This window comes from Protopterus annectens, chromosome 10.part0, assembly GCF_019279795.1.
Source record: "Protopterus annectens isolate FY-2018-M chromosome 10.part0, PAN1.0, whole genome shotgun sequence".
Lineage (NCBI taxonomy): Eukaryota > Metazoa > Chordata > Ceratodontiformes > Protopteridae > Protopterus > Protopterus annectens.
In genome coordinates, this window is record NC_056744.1 from 105,853,560 (window position 1) to 105,872,931 (window position 19,372).

The window sequence follows — 19,372 nt, forward strand, 5'->3', positions numbered from 1 at the left end:
GAAACATTCCAAATCCCTGATATAGTGTGATCTCACACAGTCACAATACTGAAACAAACCCAACATCTAGTTAATGATTCCCCACTCACATAAATGTGCATGTGCCCTTCTGTGCAGTGACTCAAAGTCACAGCTCTGAAGTTCAGTTGTGCAATTGACTTTTCATACAAAAGATATATATATATATATATATATATATATATATATACACACACACACACACACACACACACACACACACACACACACACACACACACACACACACACACACACACACACACACGCACACACACACACACACACACACACACACACACACATATGGGAACACTTTACATGCTCGAAATACTAAAATATCAAATTTTAGAATTTCGAGCCTGTAAAGTCGAACAGACGGAAACTGTGAACCCAGAAATGTCGAATGCAGAATGCTGAACCCGCGGTATGGATAGCACATTAGGTAAGTGTACTTTTTTAGGGTTTTGGGGAGGATTTGAGTGTGTTGGGATGTTTGAGGTTTGGGTTAGTGTAGGTGTTGTGCAGTGTGAACGTGTTAGTGTTGGGAGTGCTGCTGTTTGTGTGTATGTGATGTGTGTTTGTGCAGGGGTATGTGGAATGTGCGGTGCTGGGTTGTGTGTGTTATGGAGTGCTGTGTGACCTCGGAGTTAGTATATATAAGTAGGGGGGTGTGGGGGGCTTGCCCCCCTGCATATACTAAGGGTAAGTTTGTGTATGTGTTTGGTTGTGTGCGTGTGTGTGTGTGTTATGTTTGTTGTAGGGAAGTATTGGAAGGTATGTATGTGTTTTCTACTGTGTGATGTGTGTTTTTTGGGATTTTGTAGATTCGTGATTTTGTGTGCCGGGTTTATGTTTGTTCGGTGTTTAGGGTATTCGACTTCATGGTTTTGAGATACTGCAATTCGATATTGCAGTATTTTGAGATTATGAAGGGAATCATATATACATATGTGCGTGTGTGCGTATGGGACTACTCACTTTAATCGAGTAGCCCAGCAGAAACATCAACAAAACATTGAACAAAGTGAATGTTGACACATTACCATGCATTCACTGAGAAAGAAACTTGACACATAAAACTTTCAAACATTGTTTTTTGCATGGGGACAAGCTCTCCTGCACCCTCCACATCCCCTGCTAATTATATATACTAACTCCGAGATCACACAATCTCACACATCTGTTGACCATTTGCATATATCTACCAAATGAGGTCAATAAAACAGATGCTGACAAACCTGCATTTAGACCAAATGCAAGGCAGTGTGTGTGTGTGAGTGTGGGGGGGGGGGGTAACTCTCTCTCTCTGTATATATGTGTGTGTGTATATATATATATATATATATATATATATATATATATATATATACATATATATATATATATATACACATATATATACACACACACACACACACACACACACACACACACACACACACACACACAGCATATTCATGGAATGTGTTACATACATATATCAATGTGCATGCACCTTATTCTTTTCATAACTGGGTAAACTGTGGTTCAGGCTAACATTCGTGCTGCATAATGATATACAAAGCAGTTTGTGTACTCCACACATTGCAACAAGAACCTGCACCTCTAATTCATTTGCTAATAAAATTAATCCAAAGGGTTTCTGTGTCTTGGAATGAATGAACACAGTGTACATTAAGAAGACATATATTGAAATACTACATAACACAGTACAGAAAAATACAGTGTAATTACATGAGCGGCCGCCAAGCATAACTCACCATTTCTGTATGACACACAGTGTCAAGAGACTGCAGGTGTCTCTGCAGTGCTGTCAGGACTTCTGGTTGCACACTGATTATCTTCCAGAGAGTGTCTAACCGGCCTTTGAACAGACTGTAGGCTGCATGGATCCATCCTGGTGACAAAGATGATGATGCGATCCCACAGTCAATCTGGAGTTCCCCAACACAGGAAAGCAATGCCATCTCAAAAAGCTGGGGGTGGTGTGGATGAAGATTAAGACAAAAAAGGAAGGTATACTTTTAATATGATGGCATACAAATATCATTCCAGATTAAAAAACAAACAAAAAAAAACTATTATAAAAGTTAGCTACTGTACAGTAATACAGTAAGTTAAATCCTGCATAGTTTACTTAAAAATTCACAAATCTGTAAAGTGACTCTGTTTTGTTATGGTGAGTTTTTTTTCATTATCCCAAGCATACACCACTGCACTTTATTTCCAGCGCCACTTGCCTCAACTCTTGGACTTTATGTAGTAATATTTCCAGCACCACCTGCCTCAACTCTTGGACTTGACGTAGTAACTCCCCACTAAGCCCCCCCCCCCCTCATACACACTACCTCTGGGAATGTATTGTGCAAACAGGAATGCCTGAGCAGGCTTTTGCTGTGTGAAATCTTGTGCAGTTCATTAATTACGAGTAGGCAAGCAAGCAGAGAATCTCAGTCACTGATTAAGTACAGGCTATGAATATTGCATGTGCAGTATCACAGATGCATAAGTGATGAGTATGGAAGCATCATAATGTGCAGGAGTGATAATTTTTCTCTGCCTGCTGAACTCCACAATAACAGCAGCCAGTTATCAGCACAAGCAGCTTACCCTTACCGTGGCAGACTATGTGTGGTAATCAATTACTCTAAGGACTCTAAGGAATGGAGTATGGGGAGTGCATGTGAAAGCCACAGATATTATGTGATAATCAATTACTCAAAGGAATGGAGTATGGGGAGTACACGTGAAAGCCACAAATATAGTGTGGTAATCAATTACTCTAGAATGGAGTATGGGGAGTACACATGAAAGCCACAAATATCTACAGAGTGGATGGGTTACACTCTGCTGAGTGTGGGGGGACAGGAGAACAAAGCCAAAATATTGTGAGCCACAAGGGAATAAATGGCAAAATGCAAATGTTAACATGAGCTATTAAGAGGAGGGCAGACTACTGTGATACAGTCTGGACCTACACTGTACAAACAGAAAGGATGCATGAAGTACAACTAAGGAAAGAGAGAAAAAAAATAATTTTCTTCTAATTAATTTCTTATCAGATGCCCTAAGTTATGATCCCAACTTGTCCCTGGTATTCCACAAAGACAGTTCAGTGTACTTCATCAAAGAGATGGGGATAAGTAATGTTATGACTGACATTATTTGTTATAAGCCATTGACCATTCCTGTACCTATTTCCTACCCTAAACATTACTTATCCTTTTAGCAAAACTTTGAAAAAGTGTATTGTTTATATAACACCATATATGTACTTTATTTATTAGCAGGTGTTTCCCAGCAGTTATGAGGACTAGTATTCATGGCACAGCATTAAATGTTGACAAAGTTTTATTTATTTTATATCTATACTAGTTCTTCTGATCATGTAAGTCTCACTGAAGCAGAAAAAAAAGAATTCCAAGCTATGCACTTAAAATGTAAAGAAAGCTCATTGGTAACACAAATACATTAGAAATAAGCGCACGTTTTCCACATCTAAGATAATAAACTGAATAAATTATCAAAATGATTAAAAAAAAATCTATTAATACGTACACGAGAACCTCAAATTCCAACATTTTTCATAAATATGCATATGTGTGTCCATCTTCTAAATAATGGCATTTTGATTTTTTTTTCAGTGAACAAATGAAAGAAATGGACAGAGAGTTGTGGTACAGGAGAATCACTTGCTACACTAAAAATATGCTACAGTCTCATTCCACAAAAAGCTACTGTTCTAGTTTATTAATTAGTAAGCTCAGTCCAGAGACATTTTAGTTCTTTAAATGAATGAACAGAGAGGGTGGTGGGCCACTGATATATATCTTATATGCTTAAGTGTAGAGATTAAAAGAGAACTGAGATAGGTGGAAGGGCACACTAATTTTGGGAGACAGAAAGATGCTTATGGGTTCCCACAACACTATGAGCAGTCTAAAAACACTGTAAAGACTTTTATACTGATGCAGAATATATATTTCTGTTACACCACCTGCTCCATTTAGTAATATGTTATTTACACCCCCATGTGGTATAGAGAAGGTAAAATGTAATAATATAAAGACAAATACAATGGTGTTGAACTTTAGGAAAATGGATTATGCTGATCTGGAAAAGGGAGTAAAATATGAGACTAGGAAAAACTGAAGGATTAAATAAACTATGAAAATAGGTCAAGGGTTATGGTACTCAAAGCTGCATACATTTTATTTATATTTTAAACTTGTTAACCAGTATAGAGTACTCTCAGCCCAGGAAAGCAGTACAGTATGACAATTACAGGGATATACTGTAAGTGGCAAACTATAATTATACATCTGTTGGAATACTCAGGGATTATATAAAGCAACACAGATAAACATAAATGTGTACAAATTCTGCAGAGTCACAGGGAATAGGTGTACAGGTTTATAAAACATATACTGCACTATTCCATAGTTATAAACAAATTAATATATCTTTTTAATAGAGGGTTATTTATATAGATGGTTGAAATTGCTTACAATAAAAATCAAGAATTTGAAGTGCAATAGCAGTGGATTAATATGACAAGTGCTTTAAGTACAGAGGGTTCAAAGCAGAAGGAATAGGAAAGGTGTCAGCAAGTAGGAATCTACGGCTTCGGTTATGTGATTTCCAGTATTGCATTGGCATTTTGCCATTTTTAGGAGGTGAGTTTCAGTTGTGAATTTAATTTTTTATAACAGTTTGATTTTTAAATGATTTTTTATGGATTTTTATATTTTAGAACCTAGAGCAAAGAAGCAGTAAGTGGTGGTTTGTGCACTTGAGTTTAGTTTGATAGACCTAAAAGCCCAGAATGGTCAAGGTTTCTAAGGTTTCACTGGACTTGCAAGAAGGCTACACACTGATCAACAGGGCTTATTAAAACTTTTCTGGTTTGAAAACCGCAACTGTGAAAAAAAAAAACAATCAAACTGAGAAAAAAATCAGTTGACTTGCAATTACACTGCCCACATGCCTGCAAAGAAACAATTTAAGAAATTAATAAAAAGTCAACTAGAAAAGAAGAGAAAATTTTGGCTGGAAAGATCACTGGAGCGAGTCTGGAAACACACTGAATGGCTGAAAGAGCAGACTTGCATATACCAAGGCCCAGATGGCTATTTCTTAGAATATTCTCTTTTCTCCAAGGTTTGGCAATTTCAGAGTTGTTATATATAAGTTCAGAGTGTGTGGGTGGCTTGCCCACTGTGTTGAGGATGTGGGGGAGGGCTTGCAAAAACAAGTTTAAATGAGAAGTGTGACTTTCAGGATTTGTTCTTCTCCTGGATTTTCAGTCCTTTTTTTGGCTTTTTGAGTGCTGGCATTTTAGACAAAAAATAAATCAAATACACTCAGAGGTGTTTTTAAGTGAAACACTGAAGGAATATATACAGTCAAATAACAAAAGGATGGACAAATAGATGAAACTTTAACTAGTTATTCAGATGCACTAATAAAACTGCAAACATTGGAGGATGAAATGAAGAAAAAGTTGACTAAGCATGATGCTTTTCAAGAAGAGCTGTTTCAAACAGCAGAGTGAGAAGACAGAGTCTAGAGAAAACCTGACATTTGATGCTATACCAGAGAAACTGAAAGGGACATAAAAGCAACTGGATTTATGTTTCATAGCAAAATTTATTAAATGAAAGGGTACATCATGTGTATGCTCCACACTTGGTCAGGAGGAAGCAGACAAGACCCATATTACTAGAGATGCAATCATACTAGCAGAAAACAGTTGTTATTGACAAAAGTTGTGTCTGAAAGGAAGAGTATTAAAAGCTGGAGACATCAGAGTGTTTCTGGAAAATGATTATTCAATGTACAGCAGGCAGAACAGAAGCAAGGTTATCCCATCAATCAGGGAATGTCGAGCAGCAGATGTGAGATTCAAGCTGCTGTATTGAACTGTCTTCTGAATATTTGATTCCTGCAGGATCAATTATATATTTGGATGCAATACAGGCTAAGAAGGAAATAAAGTTTAGCCAATAAGCAAAAGGGAACTCTGCTTCTCATTCTTCTGACAATAACAAAGCCCACAGAGAAACTCTGCTAGTAAAACCTTTTCCATTGACAAAAGGAAAATGAGTGACAAAAAAGCACATGAGCTGACTAGAAGAATCAGGAGTTCAATGGATTTGTACCAGAGACTGGTGCTGGGAGAGGAAGATGACCAGCAAGAACACCAACAAAATTGTGAAACTAGAGAATAAATGAGACTGTAAATTATCAATCCCATTAGATATATGACTAAACATATAAAATATGGCTTTGCAAGAAGAAGTGTCTGAGAAAGACTGAGATTTTTTTTGACTATGTTAAACAAGTGGGTGAACTGTAACGCATATACTTCACTTTGCTATTAAAATTAAAAAGACACTGAAGGGAATGAAAAAATAAAGTAAATAATTCCCATTCTTATGAAAATGTGTACAAAAATTATGATATAAATTACATGTTACATTGTAAAGCAGTTTTGTATGCAGTGCAGTCAGGGATATTTAAATCTGTGAGGTGAGGGAAGTCTAATTAAAGCAAGAAAGTATTTTTTTCTTAGATGTAATTTATCAAGGCATCTCAATGTATCAGAGTGAGAAAAACTGGTAAGAAACAAATTAAAATTAATGTAACTAGGCTGCTGGAGTAGAGGATGTAGAAGTATGCAAAATACATTATATGTAGAATTAAAATAATATTTTTTCTGTTTTCACAGGGGTTGATATCTAGATTAATGTCCTTGGTTTAAGCTATAGACACTGTTTTTATAGCAAACATATTTTAAAAAGGCAAAATGATGAAAAGCGTGGAAAAAACTAGTTTCTTGCATTTGCCAAATCACCAGCAAGCTTTTTTTTCTATTAGCAAATTATCTCAGTGGGAGACAGGAAGTCTATATATTTTACTTGGAAATAAACTGTCTGCAGGTACTGGCAATTAATCATTAGACTCCTGACCACTCTGCACTATCTATACTTCTCTCAGTACAGTGTAATTAACATTTAAGGCAAATTGGCAAGCAGTTCAGTGAAAAATAAATGAAGTTTGAAAATGTGTGAAGTGAAAAAGACATACATGTAGTTGCCTCCCCAGCAGCCTTAATACTTTAATGCATTTAATATAGCAGTACACAATTTTGATTATTTATATACAGGTAGAAAGTACACTTTTTAGGGCTAATCATTAATGTAAACAAAGCATGAAAACTGTTTTGCACATCTGGGAGGTGAATATGCATATGTGTATGTGTGTGTGTATATATATATATATATATATATATATATATATATATATATATATATATATATATATATATATATGTATGTATGTATATAATATATATATATATATATATATATATATATATATATATATAAATATGAGAAGGAAAGACAGCAATCGACATAAGTAGAAACACAGACTCTAACATGCACTTCAACGTCAACATAGAGAACCTTAATTTTGGAATAGCTAATGCCTTTGGGTACAGTTATCAGTCTGGAGCAACTGCTCCTTTATGTTTGTTGTAAACTAAAAGTGTATGGGCGATTTTGAAAATCTATTTTAGTTTCTTGTTTGAGTGCTTCTACCAAAATAAAGAGTCTTGAAAAGTGTGATACAGGTTCAAATGGAAATGACAATAAACATACCTCTCAACCTGCAGACATTGAAAATACGAAAAAAGGCCCTTAACGTTAGTACACCCAGTGAAAGATCTGGACATCTAGTTAGCATAAAATTTTACTACAAAATAGCTCATAAATCCTCCTACTTTCAGGAGGAATGTGGAATATTACTCAGAAGCACATGTTTAAAAAACAGAGAGCAACAAAAAAGAAGGAAAATACGAGTTCATTTTCAAAGAGACAGTGTAAAATCTGTACAATTTAATGAATTGCTTCTGAAAAAGGAAGATGTAAGATGTGTGTCCTTTTTTCTTAATCACTGGTGCCACTTTGTAAGTTGTTTACGTAGTATATTTTTCTGTGTACTAAACATCTTGAAACATCACGTATAATGAGGGGGATTTGGACAATTAAGTGAAGAGGTAAATCATGCCTGAAAAGAGGGACATGCCTCCAAAAACAGAAACATCTTGTGCCAGTATAAATCAAGCCTGTAAATAGTAACATTCTTCCAAAACAGGAACAGTTGTACAGGCTGACAAGAAGCATTAGCATTTAGGCTGCCAAACATTAGTGAGTGTGCCTAAAGTAAAAGCTGGAAATATACAGGTGGGAATAACAGCATTCTATTATAATGTCTGCTCTGTCCATATTATCATGGAAGGTAAATGGCCTTACAGGTAAGGCAAAAAGCATAAAGTACTAGATTATACCAAGAAATGTAAGCTGCAAATAGTAATGCTTTAGCAGACAAAGTTAGATAGAAATAAGCATGGGAATTTGACAAAGAAATAATTTTTTGATGGTCATTCAAAAGAATATGAAGGACAATGGAAAATGTGGTAATGATTCTAATTGCTAGAAGGAATCAGATAATGACAGAAGTGAAAAAAGACAAATGGCAAAATTGTGACAATAAGGGGTTACCGACAAGGGAGAAGGACTACACTGGCATTTATTTATAATTCACCTAACACTACATCTACAGAGCTTAACAGATTTTGGAGAAAAATAATCATCTTTCAGTAGGAAATATTTTTCATTTTTTATGGGTAGGGACTGGACTTGGTTTGCAACAGTGAGGATGTATCAGGGGGTCCTAGAAAGGAAAATATAACAGGACATGGTAGGTTACTGAAGAAATAAATGAGAATATTTGGTATGCAAGATGTGAATTCAGTAGTAGGGATCAGCATATTATTCTCTAAAGTACAATACCTGGGCTACACTAGATTGAATTATATTCCATAACAGCATGTATATTTAATTGAAAGCTTTGACACACATTCGGTAACTAATTTCATATTATGCACAATTAAAAACTAAAATAAAGATGCAAGGTAATGAAGTAAAACTAAGACACTGGTGTTTTCCTCCTTACCTGTTAAAAAGAGAGGAATTTAAAAAATTGGTAGTGGAAATGGTTAAAACAGTATTAGGGAAGACAGAAAGTTCTTCTGAAGAGATAGCTAGTGAGTGGGATAAAACAAAAATGGAGTTTAAAATAGGTAAAAAACAGAGGAAAGTATGAGAAAGAGGTACTGGGAATTATTTAGAAAGAGTGACAAAGATTAAAGTAATATAGAACAAAAGGAATCTCACAAAACCAGAAGAGGAGGAACTGCAGGGTGCTAAAGGGAGAGTATTTGGATAATATGCATGAGTTTAAAAAAGTTACTGTTAAGCAACTACTTTTTGATAACAACTCTGGAGCATAAAATGTTAGACACCAGAAAGTAGAAAGGGTTGTCATCAAATTTAAGGAGCCTGTGATAAGAAAAATAACCAGAGATCCTACAGTTGTATTAGAGATATTTCAGAAATATTTATTTAAATTTGCATAAAGCAGAGAAATGCATAAACCAAAAAAAGCACACATGGAAATATTCATGAAAGACTTATTTATTTTAAGGTTAGAGGAATATGACGTTCAACAATTACTAGCTAAGATAGGAATAAATGAGATAAAAATGGTGATGTATATTCAATCAACAGATAAGTGTCCAGGAACAGACAGTATTCCTGTGGAGGTTTAGACATTGTGAGTGGGGCCTAGAAGGTCTGGTAATACAGATTTGGAAGGTTTTGTTTAACAGTATGTTAAAAGATGGGAAAGTATCAGCATCTTGGAAGAAAGCTGTGGTGGCCGCATTACCCAAAGGGGGCAAAGACCTTTCAGATCCTACTTTATATAGATAGACAAATTTCAATTTTAAACCATGATTATAAAGTGTTTGTCTATACTAGTGAACTGAATGGCAAAGAAGTTGAAAAAATTGATAAATATCAGCCAATGTAATTTTGTGTAATGCAGGCAAACATTTGATGACATTAACAGAACAATAATGATGCAGACAGAAAAGAATGAAAGAAGATGTGGTTATTATTGGTGGGTCTTGATGCAAAGAAAGCATTCAAAAGACCCATCTTGGATTTTATGAGTAGGGCAATGAAAACATTTACATTTTCTGACAGAACAAAAGGGATAAATAGCAGGATATGCAAAGGGATGAAGGCATGAATTAAGGTGGGACAGTTCCTCTATGACAAGTTGTGTTTGAAAGTGGGAACCAGACAAGAATGTCCTCTTTCCCCTTTAGTATTTGTTTTACACTTAGAGCCACCGACAAGGAAAATAAAGAACAAACACACTCAAGGGTATAATTCATATGGTACTCAAGAAAAGTCAGCCTTATTTGCAGATGATATTATTTCGTACCTGATAAATCCAGAAAGGGACATTTAGATGTTGCAGAACATTTGGGGACAGTTTCAGGTCTTTTCTGGATATAAAATTAATGAAGATAAAACAAAGGCTATAGCAGTACACTATATATCCACACAAGAACTGGTTCAGCAATATCCATACTTTCAGGGACATAATAAGATGAGGTATTTAGGTGTCTTCTTCTTCTTCTTTCGGCTTTTCCCTGGTTAGGGGTCAGCACAGCGGATCACCTGTCTGCTCATGATGGGCAGTAGAGTTTTACAGTGTCGAGTTGCCAGCCCGGTGCCCAACCTTTCACGGAAGGCACACACGCACTCATGCCTAGGGCCAATTTAGTGTGTCCAATCTGCCTACAGCATGTCTTTGGGATGTGGGAGGAAACGAAGCACCCAGAGGAAACCCACGGGACCACAGGGAGGACATGCAGACTCCGCACAGAAGGCACCCCAGCCGAGGATCGAACCAGAGAGCCTCTTGCTGTGAGCTGACAATGCTAACCGCAGCACCACCGTGGCCGCCCACATAGTTATTTAAGATGTTATGTATAAATACTATGAAATTCATTCAAATGCATTTGCAAAATAAAAAAAAAAGATTTGAGAAGAATTGGTATAGGTAGCAGATCAGTACCCTATTACCTTTGAGCAAGCTGGCTTCGATATATACTTGTGGAGCAGAAGAGCAGCTTGAGGGGAGAGGAGAAGGTTGTGAAGCATAGACCATTTTACAGCAGAAGGCCAGAGTTAGAAAGGAACAGCTAGTAGGGTTTCTATGTAAAGTGTTAAGTCAAACTAAAATAAATGGAGAGGGGGAAAGACTTGCAGTAGTGGGCACACCTGTCCTATATTTGGGTTTGATTACAACTTAGACTGTTACAACACTGTTGTTGCACAATGGAAGGCAGTAGCTAAAAATAAGTACAATTGCGTTCCTATAATAAAATGCACTCCTGCAGGAGTATTTCTGATGAAATTCACGTCGGCAAGGTTTCCTGGTTCCAGGAGATGGCAGAGAGGTGACAAACAGCAGTTTTTTTTGTTTTGGAGGTGTCTTACAGTAATCTTAATTAACGCTAAAATAAAAGAAAAGAGCTGCTTAGATAATAAAGTTAAAAAGGGAGAAGGCAGGTAGATAGAGAAGGGGAAAGCCAGCTGTACACCTGATCAAGCACACACTATGCAGAGTTAGAAGTTACAGACTTGTTAAGACTCTAGTATACAAAGTTCAAAGAGAAAAATTTACACATTAGAAATTAAATCTCTTTTAGTAGAAGGCAGTGGTATTCTGACTAACTAATTTGGTTGTAAATAAAATGCTTTGGTCCACAAATGAAATAACTGGAAAAATTAAAATGAGAACAAAAATGGTACGCCTAGCTTCCAAGTTCCGACAGTGTTAAAACAAATTGTTGGGTGTTTCTAGACACATTTTCGGGCTGGCTATGTGAGTAGATTACAGAAATAATAGCAGAATCACTGTAATAGCGTAACTGAAATGACTGCTAGCATTTACAACAGCTAGTGGCACTCAGCGTTCGAGTAGGTAAGTTTGTAACAGGTAGTAACATACGCAAGTAAAGAGCTAACAATTGCAATACAAGAAACGCTTTTGGCGTTTTAAACTAGAATCATCCTGTGGAACCTGTAAAACTAATAATAACCCTACAAAAGACGCGTTTGGCAAGTTGAACTCAAATAAACATCAGAAAGACTCAGCGAAAATTGCAAAACAGGAAGTGAATTCCCGACAAATGGACAACAAAACTCGCTTTAGTAAAGATACGCAATTTAAATAGCATGTAACTTACTTGGCATGCACACTATAACAAGGACCCCAAACTACCAATGAGATATAGTGAGTTTGGTTTACATATGGCGCGTAAAGAGCTAACAATTGCAATACAAGAAATGCTTTTGGCCTTTTAAACTAGAATCATCCTGTGGAACTTGTAAAACTAATAATAACCCTATAAAAGATGCGTTTGGCATGTTGAACTCAAATAAATATCAGAAAGACTCAGCAAAAATCGCAAAATAGGGATGAGGTATTTAGCTGTATGGATTAAAAAAGATACTATTATGCCAGCTAAGAAACTAAACAAAACAATACAAAAACTGAGAAGCAGGAAGCTCTTAATTATAGACACAAGTTGTAAAATGACAATGTTTCTAATCTCTTTAGTTTTATACACAGGTCAGCTATACTTTTATCAGCCAGAGAAGTCATGGACAATAATTAATAAAATAAGGAATTTTCTTGGGAGGAGAAGAGAGCAAGTGTTAAATGGAATAAGTTGATGCTCCACAAGCATACATCAAGGTAGTTTAAGATTACCTGATTTGAAGGGATGTATATATAACACATGCAGCAAGTTGTAAGCCAAAGTGGAAAGGGATGGTGATGAAACAGGGGAGGGGGAGTTGAGCAAGGAGAGAGTAGGATTTTGAAAGTAAGCTTTTAAGAATATCATCAACTATACAGAATACTTTGTTCACAAAGTAGCAGAAATTATTTTAAGAACTAAGCCAACGTGGGAACAGAAAAAGGAGATTTTACTGAAAGGGATACCTTCAAGTAAGGCTGCAGAAAATTGGAAGGACAGAGCTGGAATTTACTGCAGAAAATTAGTAATGGAACCAAGACAATGGGAGCAAATAACTACTGATGGAAAATGGAAAAGTGGGATGAGGTCAAGCAGATATTTGGACTGCAGGTTAGAGACTGCCTTCCATAGACTATAGGCAAAAAAGTATGGGGCAGGGGAGTGCTAAGTGAAAGACCAGCTACAGTAGACTTTTTAGTTGAGTCTAGAATATATATAATATTGTATAGTAGAGAGTGGGCGATTTGTAAATCACATCCTGACTGGAAAATGAATGATCTCCAGCAGGGTATTAATGTAGAAGTAATGCCAGCTGAAAAATGAGTTTGCCACTTCACGGCAGCATATCAAGCTGCCACGGAGCTTGAACAGAAAAAAACTAATGGCCACCATTATTTCATGCTCGCTAAGCAGCACTTCTGCTGTTTAGCAAGTGTAAAATTAAAAAAAAAAATTAAAAGAAAAAATGTATGTGTGTTTATGTCTGTGCATGTGTATGCGTGCATGCGAGTGAAAGTGAGACAGATCAAGCCATTATTTTCCACTCTCTAAGCACTGCTTTTGCTGTTTAGCGAGTGTAAAGTAAAACGAAACTTAAAATAACAAAGTGTGTGTGAGTATGTCTGCAATGTTGGGACTCATAAAACCCCTGGGCGGGCATTAATGCATTAATTACACATTAACACACACCCTGGAGTGCATTATTGCTTGCATAACTATAAGAATCAATCGGAGGAGGTTAGAAAGCATTGCGAAGAAAGCATGGAAAGGCATTTTAGCAAAGGACAATAGAAAGACATCTGCACGACTCGCATGTGTGCAACAAAGTCCAGAAGATGGAGGATTCTTGCATGGACATGTTTCATAGACATTTTAAACTCCAAGTAAGTAGGGTTCAGATAATTTCACCTCGGGCAGAAAGCAAATGATGGAGGTGTGATAGTAATGACAGAAGTAGTTGGGAACATGTCTTCTGGGAATGTAATGAGTTTGCATGTTTGAAAAATTCCTTACAGAATGCTTTGTCAGAAATGTTGGGGAAACAAATCACTGCATCTATGAAAATTATTTTTTGATCTGTAACATAGGCTCTGGGCTCTGAAATGCCCAAACATAGTAAAGTCTTACTAAGTTTAATGCTACTGGCTACCAAAAAAAGCAATTACTGAAAATGGAAAAGAAAATCTAATCTGGGCCTCTTCTGAAAGTGGGTTACACCAAACTGGACTTTCCCAGTCAAACAAAGACAATAAATAAATAAATAAATATTAATTAAATACAAACCAACTCTTACTGAAGAGTTGAATATTGTAAAACAAAAGAACTGGAGGTGGAATCCCTTGAAAAAGGAAAGAGAAATTACATAGAAGTAAACTGAATCTGTTGCAAGAACACATGCAGAATAATGTTCTGCAGGAGAGGAATGAGTTTAAAGGTTAGGAAGAAATTTAACTATTTATATAATGTCAGAATGAATGATAGTTGTTAAAAAAGGAAACATGCAGTGCATGAAATAATATTACTATACTTTTTTCTTTTATATTACTGCTAGTATACCTGTGTCACTGTTTCAGTTGTGATTCAAAACATGTTTATAAAAAAGGTTTCTAAGGTTGTAGACTGGGGAGGCTCATATTAGTCTGGAAGCTAGTTGAGAGAAAGTTAGGTTTTGTAATAGTCTGAAAGTTATGATTTAAGAATGAGGTCTGCCTTTTGTTTGGCAGGAAGCAATTTTACTTTCGGTAGTGTTTTGCAGTGATGCTCTTCTTTTGGTCTCATGTAATGAACCTGCATATTCTATTGGTCAGTGTTTGGGTAAAAGTGTGATTTAGTTTTGAGACATATACTACAAAGTGGAGGACATGTTCAAGTTGGAATAATAACATACATTTTTCTGTTGCGATTCAGTAGGGCTTTGAGAAGAAAGTGTAAATTTTGTTAGCCCACAAAAGTAGTGGATTTATTTTCTTTCTTGTGCTGTGAAAAAGTAGGAAGAAGCTGAGAGAAGGAACTAGCCAGCATCTGAGACACTTAAATGAGCTTGTGATTTTGATTATGGCATTGCGGTGGTCAGTAATTTGTACTGTGTAAGTAGCTTTGCTTTGTATGAATTCACCTTAAGTTTATTGTTACTAATCCAGTAAATCAAGAGGAGGAAGTCTGACTGAAGTTGTTTTTTTTCTAAAGCTGTGAGGGATTTATTTGAGCTGAACAGTACCATGTCATCAGGAAAAAGGTAGAATGTGAGATGAGACAGATCCACAAAGGCATTCTGTTGATATATATGAAGAAAATGAATAGGGCAATAATGGACCATTGTGGAACACCTTTCTTCAGAGTGGCTAGAGAATGCAAAAGGAAACAATTAAATATACTGGAAAGTCTTAAAACCAAGGTAGGGAATCTGGACTTATGCCAGGTAGGTGCTGTAAAAGTAGACTGTGGTCTGCTATGTTGAATACTTTTGTCATGTCAACCAATATTGTACCTATGACTTGTCATTTGTCCATCCCTAGTAGGACATCATCAGTTAGGGCAGTTTAGGTGCTCTGGCTAGACAAAAATCCATGTCTGTTGGGCAGGATGTTATAGTCTGATATATACTGTGTTATGGACTTGGCTGAGAAAAACAACATTAAACAAAGTTAACCTTGATAAAAGTTAAAGCAAACACGTGAAGAAAAGGTGAAAAGACAAAAACATAAGGCTAGCAAACAAGGCAAAACACAGGGTGTAAAAGAGGCAGGAAGTAGAATGGTCTCAGGAGACACAGTACTGCAAGATAAGCAAAACCTGAAGCAAAAGTGGTTTGAATCTGTAAAGGTCTTAGCTAAAAAAGAGTTTGGCAATGCACAATGTGAAACTGGAAACTTTAACTGCATGCCATTTGCTGCAACGGGAAAAATAAGATCTAGAGTATCTTTTTCCACTTTTGCTAACACTTTCTGCAATAGTGATGTCAGAGTTGATGCACAAGACATATGAAGACTTTAATCTACATTACAGCATCATCGGTGGTTACAACTCAATGGAAGGGATGTTAAAAGTAACAGCAAGAAAGCACTGTAAAGCTGATTACTATGAGACTTAAGCTGAAAAGTACAGTTGTGTAAGTAAACTTACCATAACAGTAGATGTTCAGATGATCACTGTTGTAGTAGCCTACGATATATGGATTATATCCTGTCAAAGATATAACAGCTGGTCAGTTTCCAAAGCTTCATGGCACCATCCACGTGTCCAACCTCTCTGGCAGCTCAAGCCAAGCTGACTAAAAGACAAGTTTGTGTGATAAGAGCCTCAGAGTTTCCCTAACAACAAGAGAGGGAGGCTAAACCCCAAAATAACAATGCTAGGAAGAACAAAAAAATGAATGAACACACCCCTGCATAAACAACACACCAAAAATAAGGTGGATGGAAGAAGGGACGGAGCGGCTAGCAGAGCAGTGATAATTCGAACATCTATTGTTATAGTTAATGTACTTACACAACTGTACTGTGTTCTTCATATTGATCATTGCTGTAGTGGCTATATGGGCAGATTACCATAGCTTACAAATTCTGGGATGTGGAAGAAGAAGAGTCCAGGAACCCCTGAAGAATGGTCCTAGCAAAGCCTGGTCTAGACCTAGAGAAGGAATCAAGCTTATAGTGCTTTGTAAAAGTATGTACAGAGGACCAAGATGCTGCTTCTACAATACTAGAATTCAACTCTTTCAGAAAAGCCAAAGATGAAGCCAAGGCCCTTGTAGAGTGGGCCTTAACCATGCCTGGAATAATTTGAGAGTATAATGAATGATAACAGCCTTAGACAACCATTTGGAAATAATCTCCTTTGACACAGGATGTCCCTTCTTCTTACCTTCACAAGAAATGAAAAATTGATCTGAAGATCTGAAAGAATTAGTTCTGTCGAAACAGTACTTCAGTTATCAGGGAGCATCCAAGGTATAGAGTATCCCTTCTCCCTCCTTTTTGGTTCAGGAAAGAAAATGGGGGGATGTATAGTTTGGCTTAAAGTAAACTTGGATACCACTTCAAGGATTAGTTCTCAAAGAAACCCCATGGAAAATGAGATAGGACTGAATCACCATAAGAGCTTGCAACCCAGATACCATTCTTGCAGAGGTCAGAGGAATCTGTAAAGCTGATTTCCATGTTAAGAACCTCAAGTCAGCCAGTTTATCTGGTTCAAATGGTGCAAGTTTTAGCTTTTCTAACACCACATTAAGACCCCAATTAACAGCCACCAGTAATCTTGGAGGGTTCCTATGCAAAACCATTTTCATTTTGAGAACAGAATGCATTAAAAGAGCAGGATCCATGGGCAGACAAGCTGAAATGGGTGCTTAACGAATCCTGATAGAGGAATAAGAAAGGCCATATGATAGTAACTCACACAAATATTGTAAAACCAGAGAACAACTAGCACTGAATAGTGTTAGATATGTTACGGGCACCAACTAGAAAACCTGTTCAATTCACTAATATATGATTTTCTATTAGCAGGCTTTCTTGCCTCGATTAGTACCTACTGCATGTCCTCAAAAAACAGTTGCCTAAAAGGAATTAAGACCCTATCATCCAGGTAGTCATGTGAAGATGATTGATGTTGAGGTGTATCAAACACCCTTGTTCTTTTGTGAGTTGATCCATTCTTGAGGAAGCTTGTGGAAACTGCCTCTGGCCATTTCCAAAAGAAGGGAGAACCAGTTACCTGGGCCAGAAAGGAGTCAACACAATGATCTTACGGGATTTATTCTGAATCTTCAGAAATACCCCAGATATTAACGGAAAAGGTGGAAAGGCATACAGGAACATTCTTATCCAAAGAAAAGAAAAGGCATCTGTCTTCCCGACCTTCCTGCACGGAGTCCTGGAACAGAATTTTGCCAGTTGCTTGTTCAAAGAGGAGACAAAGCAGTCTACTTCAGGCACTCCCAACTGTTGGATCAAATCTTGGAAGGTCTGCCATTGTCCTGCTCAACTTGTTTATAGTTTTGTTCCGACAGAATGTAGGATGCCTGTAGAGTGAGGTTATGCTGTGAAGCTATATCCCAAACTAAAATGGCTAGTCTGCAAACAGGGTACAACCTGGTTCTCCCTTGCTTTTTGATGTACAACATGACTGTGGTATTGTCTGTAACAATTTGAAGAGGTACTAGGGATAAAAGATGGTTCAAAGAGATGAGTGTCTTGATCAGGGCAAGCATCTCTCTTACATTTGTGTGCTTACATCAGTTTTTGGTGTTCCACACACTTTCCATTGTATCCCTACTGAAACTACTCCTCAAGCAAAGTCTGAGGGGTCTACGTTGACTAACTGCTTCGGAACAGGGAGGGAGAATATTAGGTCTGGATTAAAGTGATTTCCCTTCTGACAAACTGCAGTACTACTGGGATCTGAAAAGACAAGGGTTGTTGGTGCTGGGACCAAAGAGACTTCAGACACCACTGTATCTTTCTCATGTGGAGTCTTGCCAGGGGTATTATGAAAATCAAAGAAGCCATGAGACGGAACATCCTGAGGTAATCCCTTGCAATGACTGATGTCTGAGTGAAAACCTCTAGAAATAGATCTGGATATAAATCTTTTTTTCCTGTGGAAGAAAAGATCTTTTAACTGTGGAGACTATCTGATATCCCAGAAACACAATCTTGTGAGAAGGAGTCAAGAAAAGACTTTTGAATGTTCTGTTGGAATCCCAAGTTGTGTAAGACATCTCTCACCCAAGATAGAGATTTCTGACACTTTGAAAAAGACTCTGCAAAGATATGCAAGTCATCTAAATTTGGACAAATGTGGATACCCTTTAGCCTGCAATGAGCTATAGCTGGAGCTTGATACTTTGTGAACACTCTTGCTGCAACGGATACTCCAAAAGGTAAGGCAGAGAAATGAGAATGTGATCAAGACATGCAGTACTTTAAGAAATGCTTCAAGTATGAATGAATAAGAATGTAATAATAAGTATATTTTAAAGCTAATGTTACAAGGAAAGCTGAATGAGAAAAAAAAGGTAACGTTGTGAAGTGACATCGTTTTGAATTTAGGCACTACCACAAACAGGTTTAGGAAAGAAAAACAAGAACTGGTCTCTACTCATTTTCTTTCTTTAGCACTGAAAACATCCTTGAATAAAACATTTCCCACCTGGGAAGGAGGAACAGGCTCTACCACTCCCTGGGACAGCATGTGATGAAGGATAGGTGGCAACAAAAGAGTCTGGTTTGGAGGATGAGGCATGACACCCTAGAAAGGAGGAATTTCCTCACACTGCCATCTGTAACCTTGATGAATGATCTTCACAGCCCATTTGTCTGAAACTATTTGCTGCCAAAGAGAAAATAGAGATGGAAGAAAAAAGGGGCTGCCGGGG

General features: G+C 37.0%; 1 protein-coding gene across 1 annotated transcript in view; it reads right to left on the reverse strand.

Moving 5' to 3' along the window:
• The window catches only part of LOC122812984 (E3 ubiquitin-protein ligase rnf213-alpha-like), a 1,982,151-nt gene that overhangs the window by 884,712 nt on the left and 1,078,067 nt on the right, over window positions 1-19,372 (reverse strand). Inside the window, 1 exon segment of the mRNA XM_044085079.1 lies at window positions 1,781-1,996. Within this exon segment, the coding sequence (XP_043941014.1) occupies window positions 1,781-1,996 (216 nt within the window).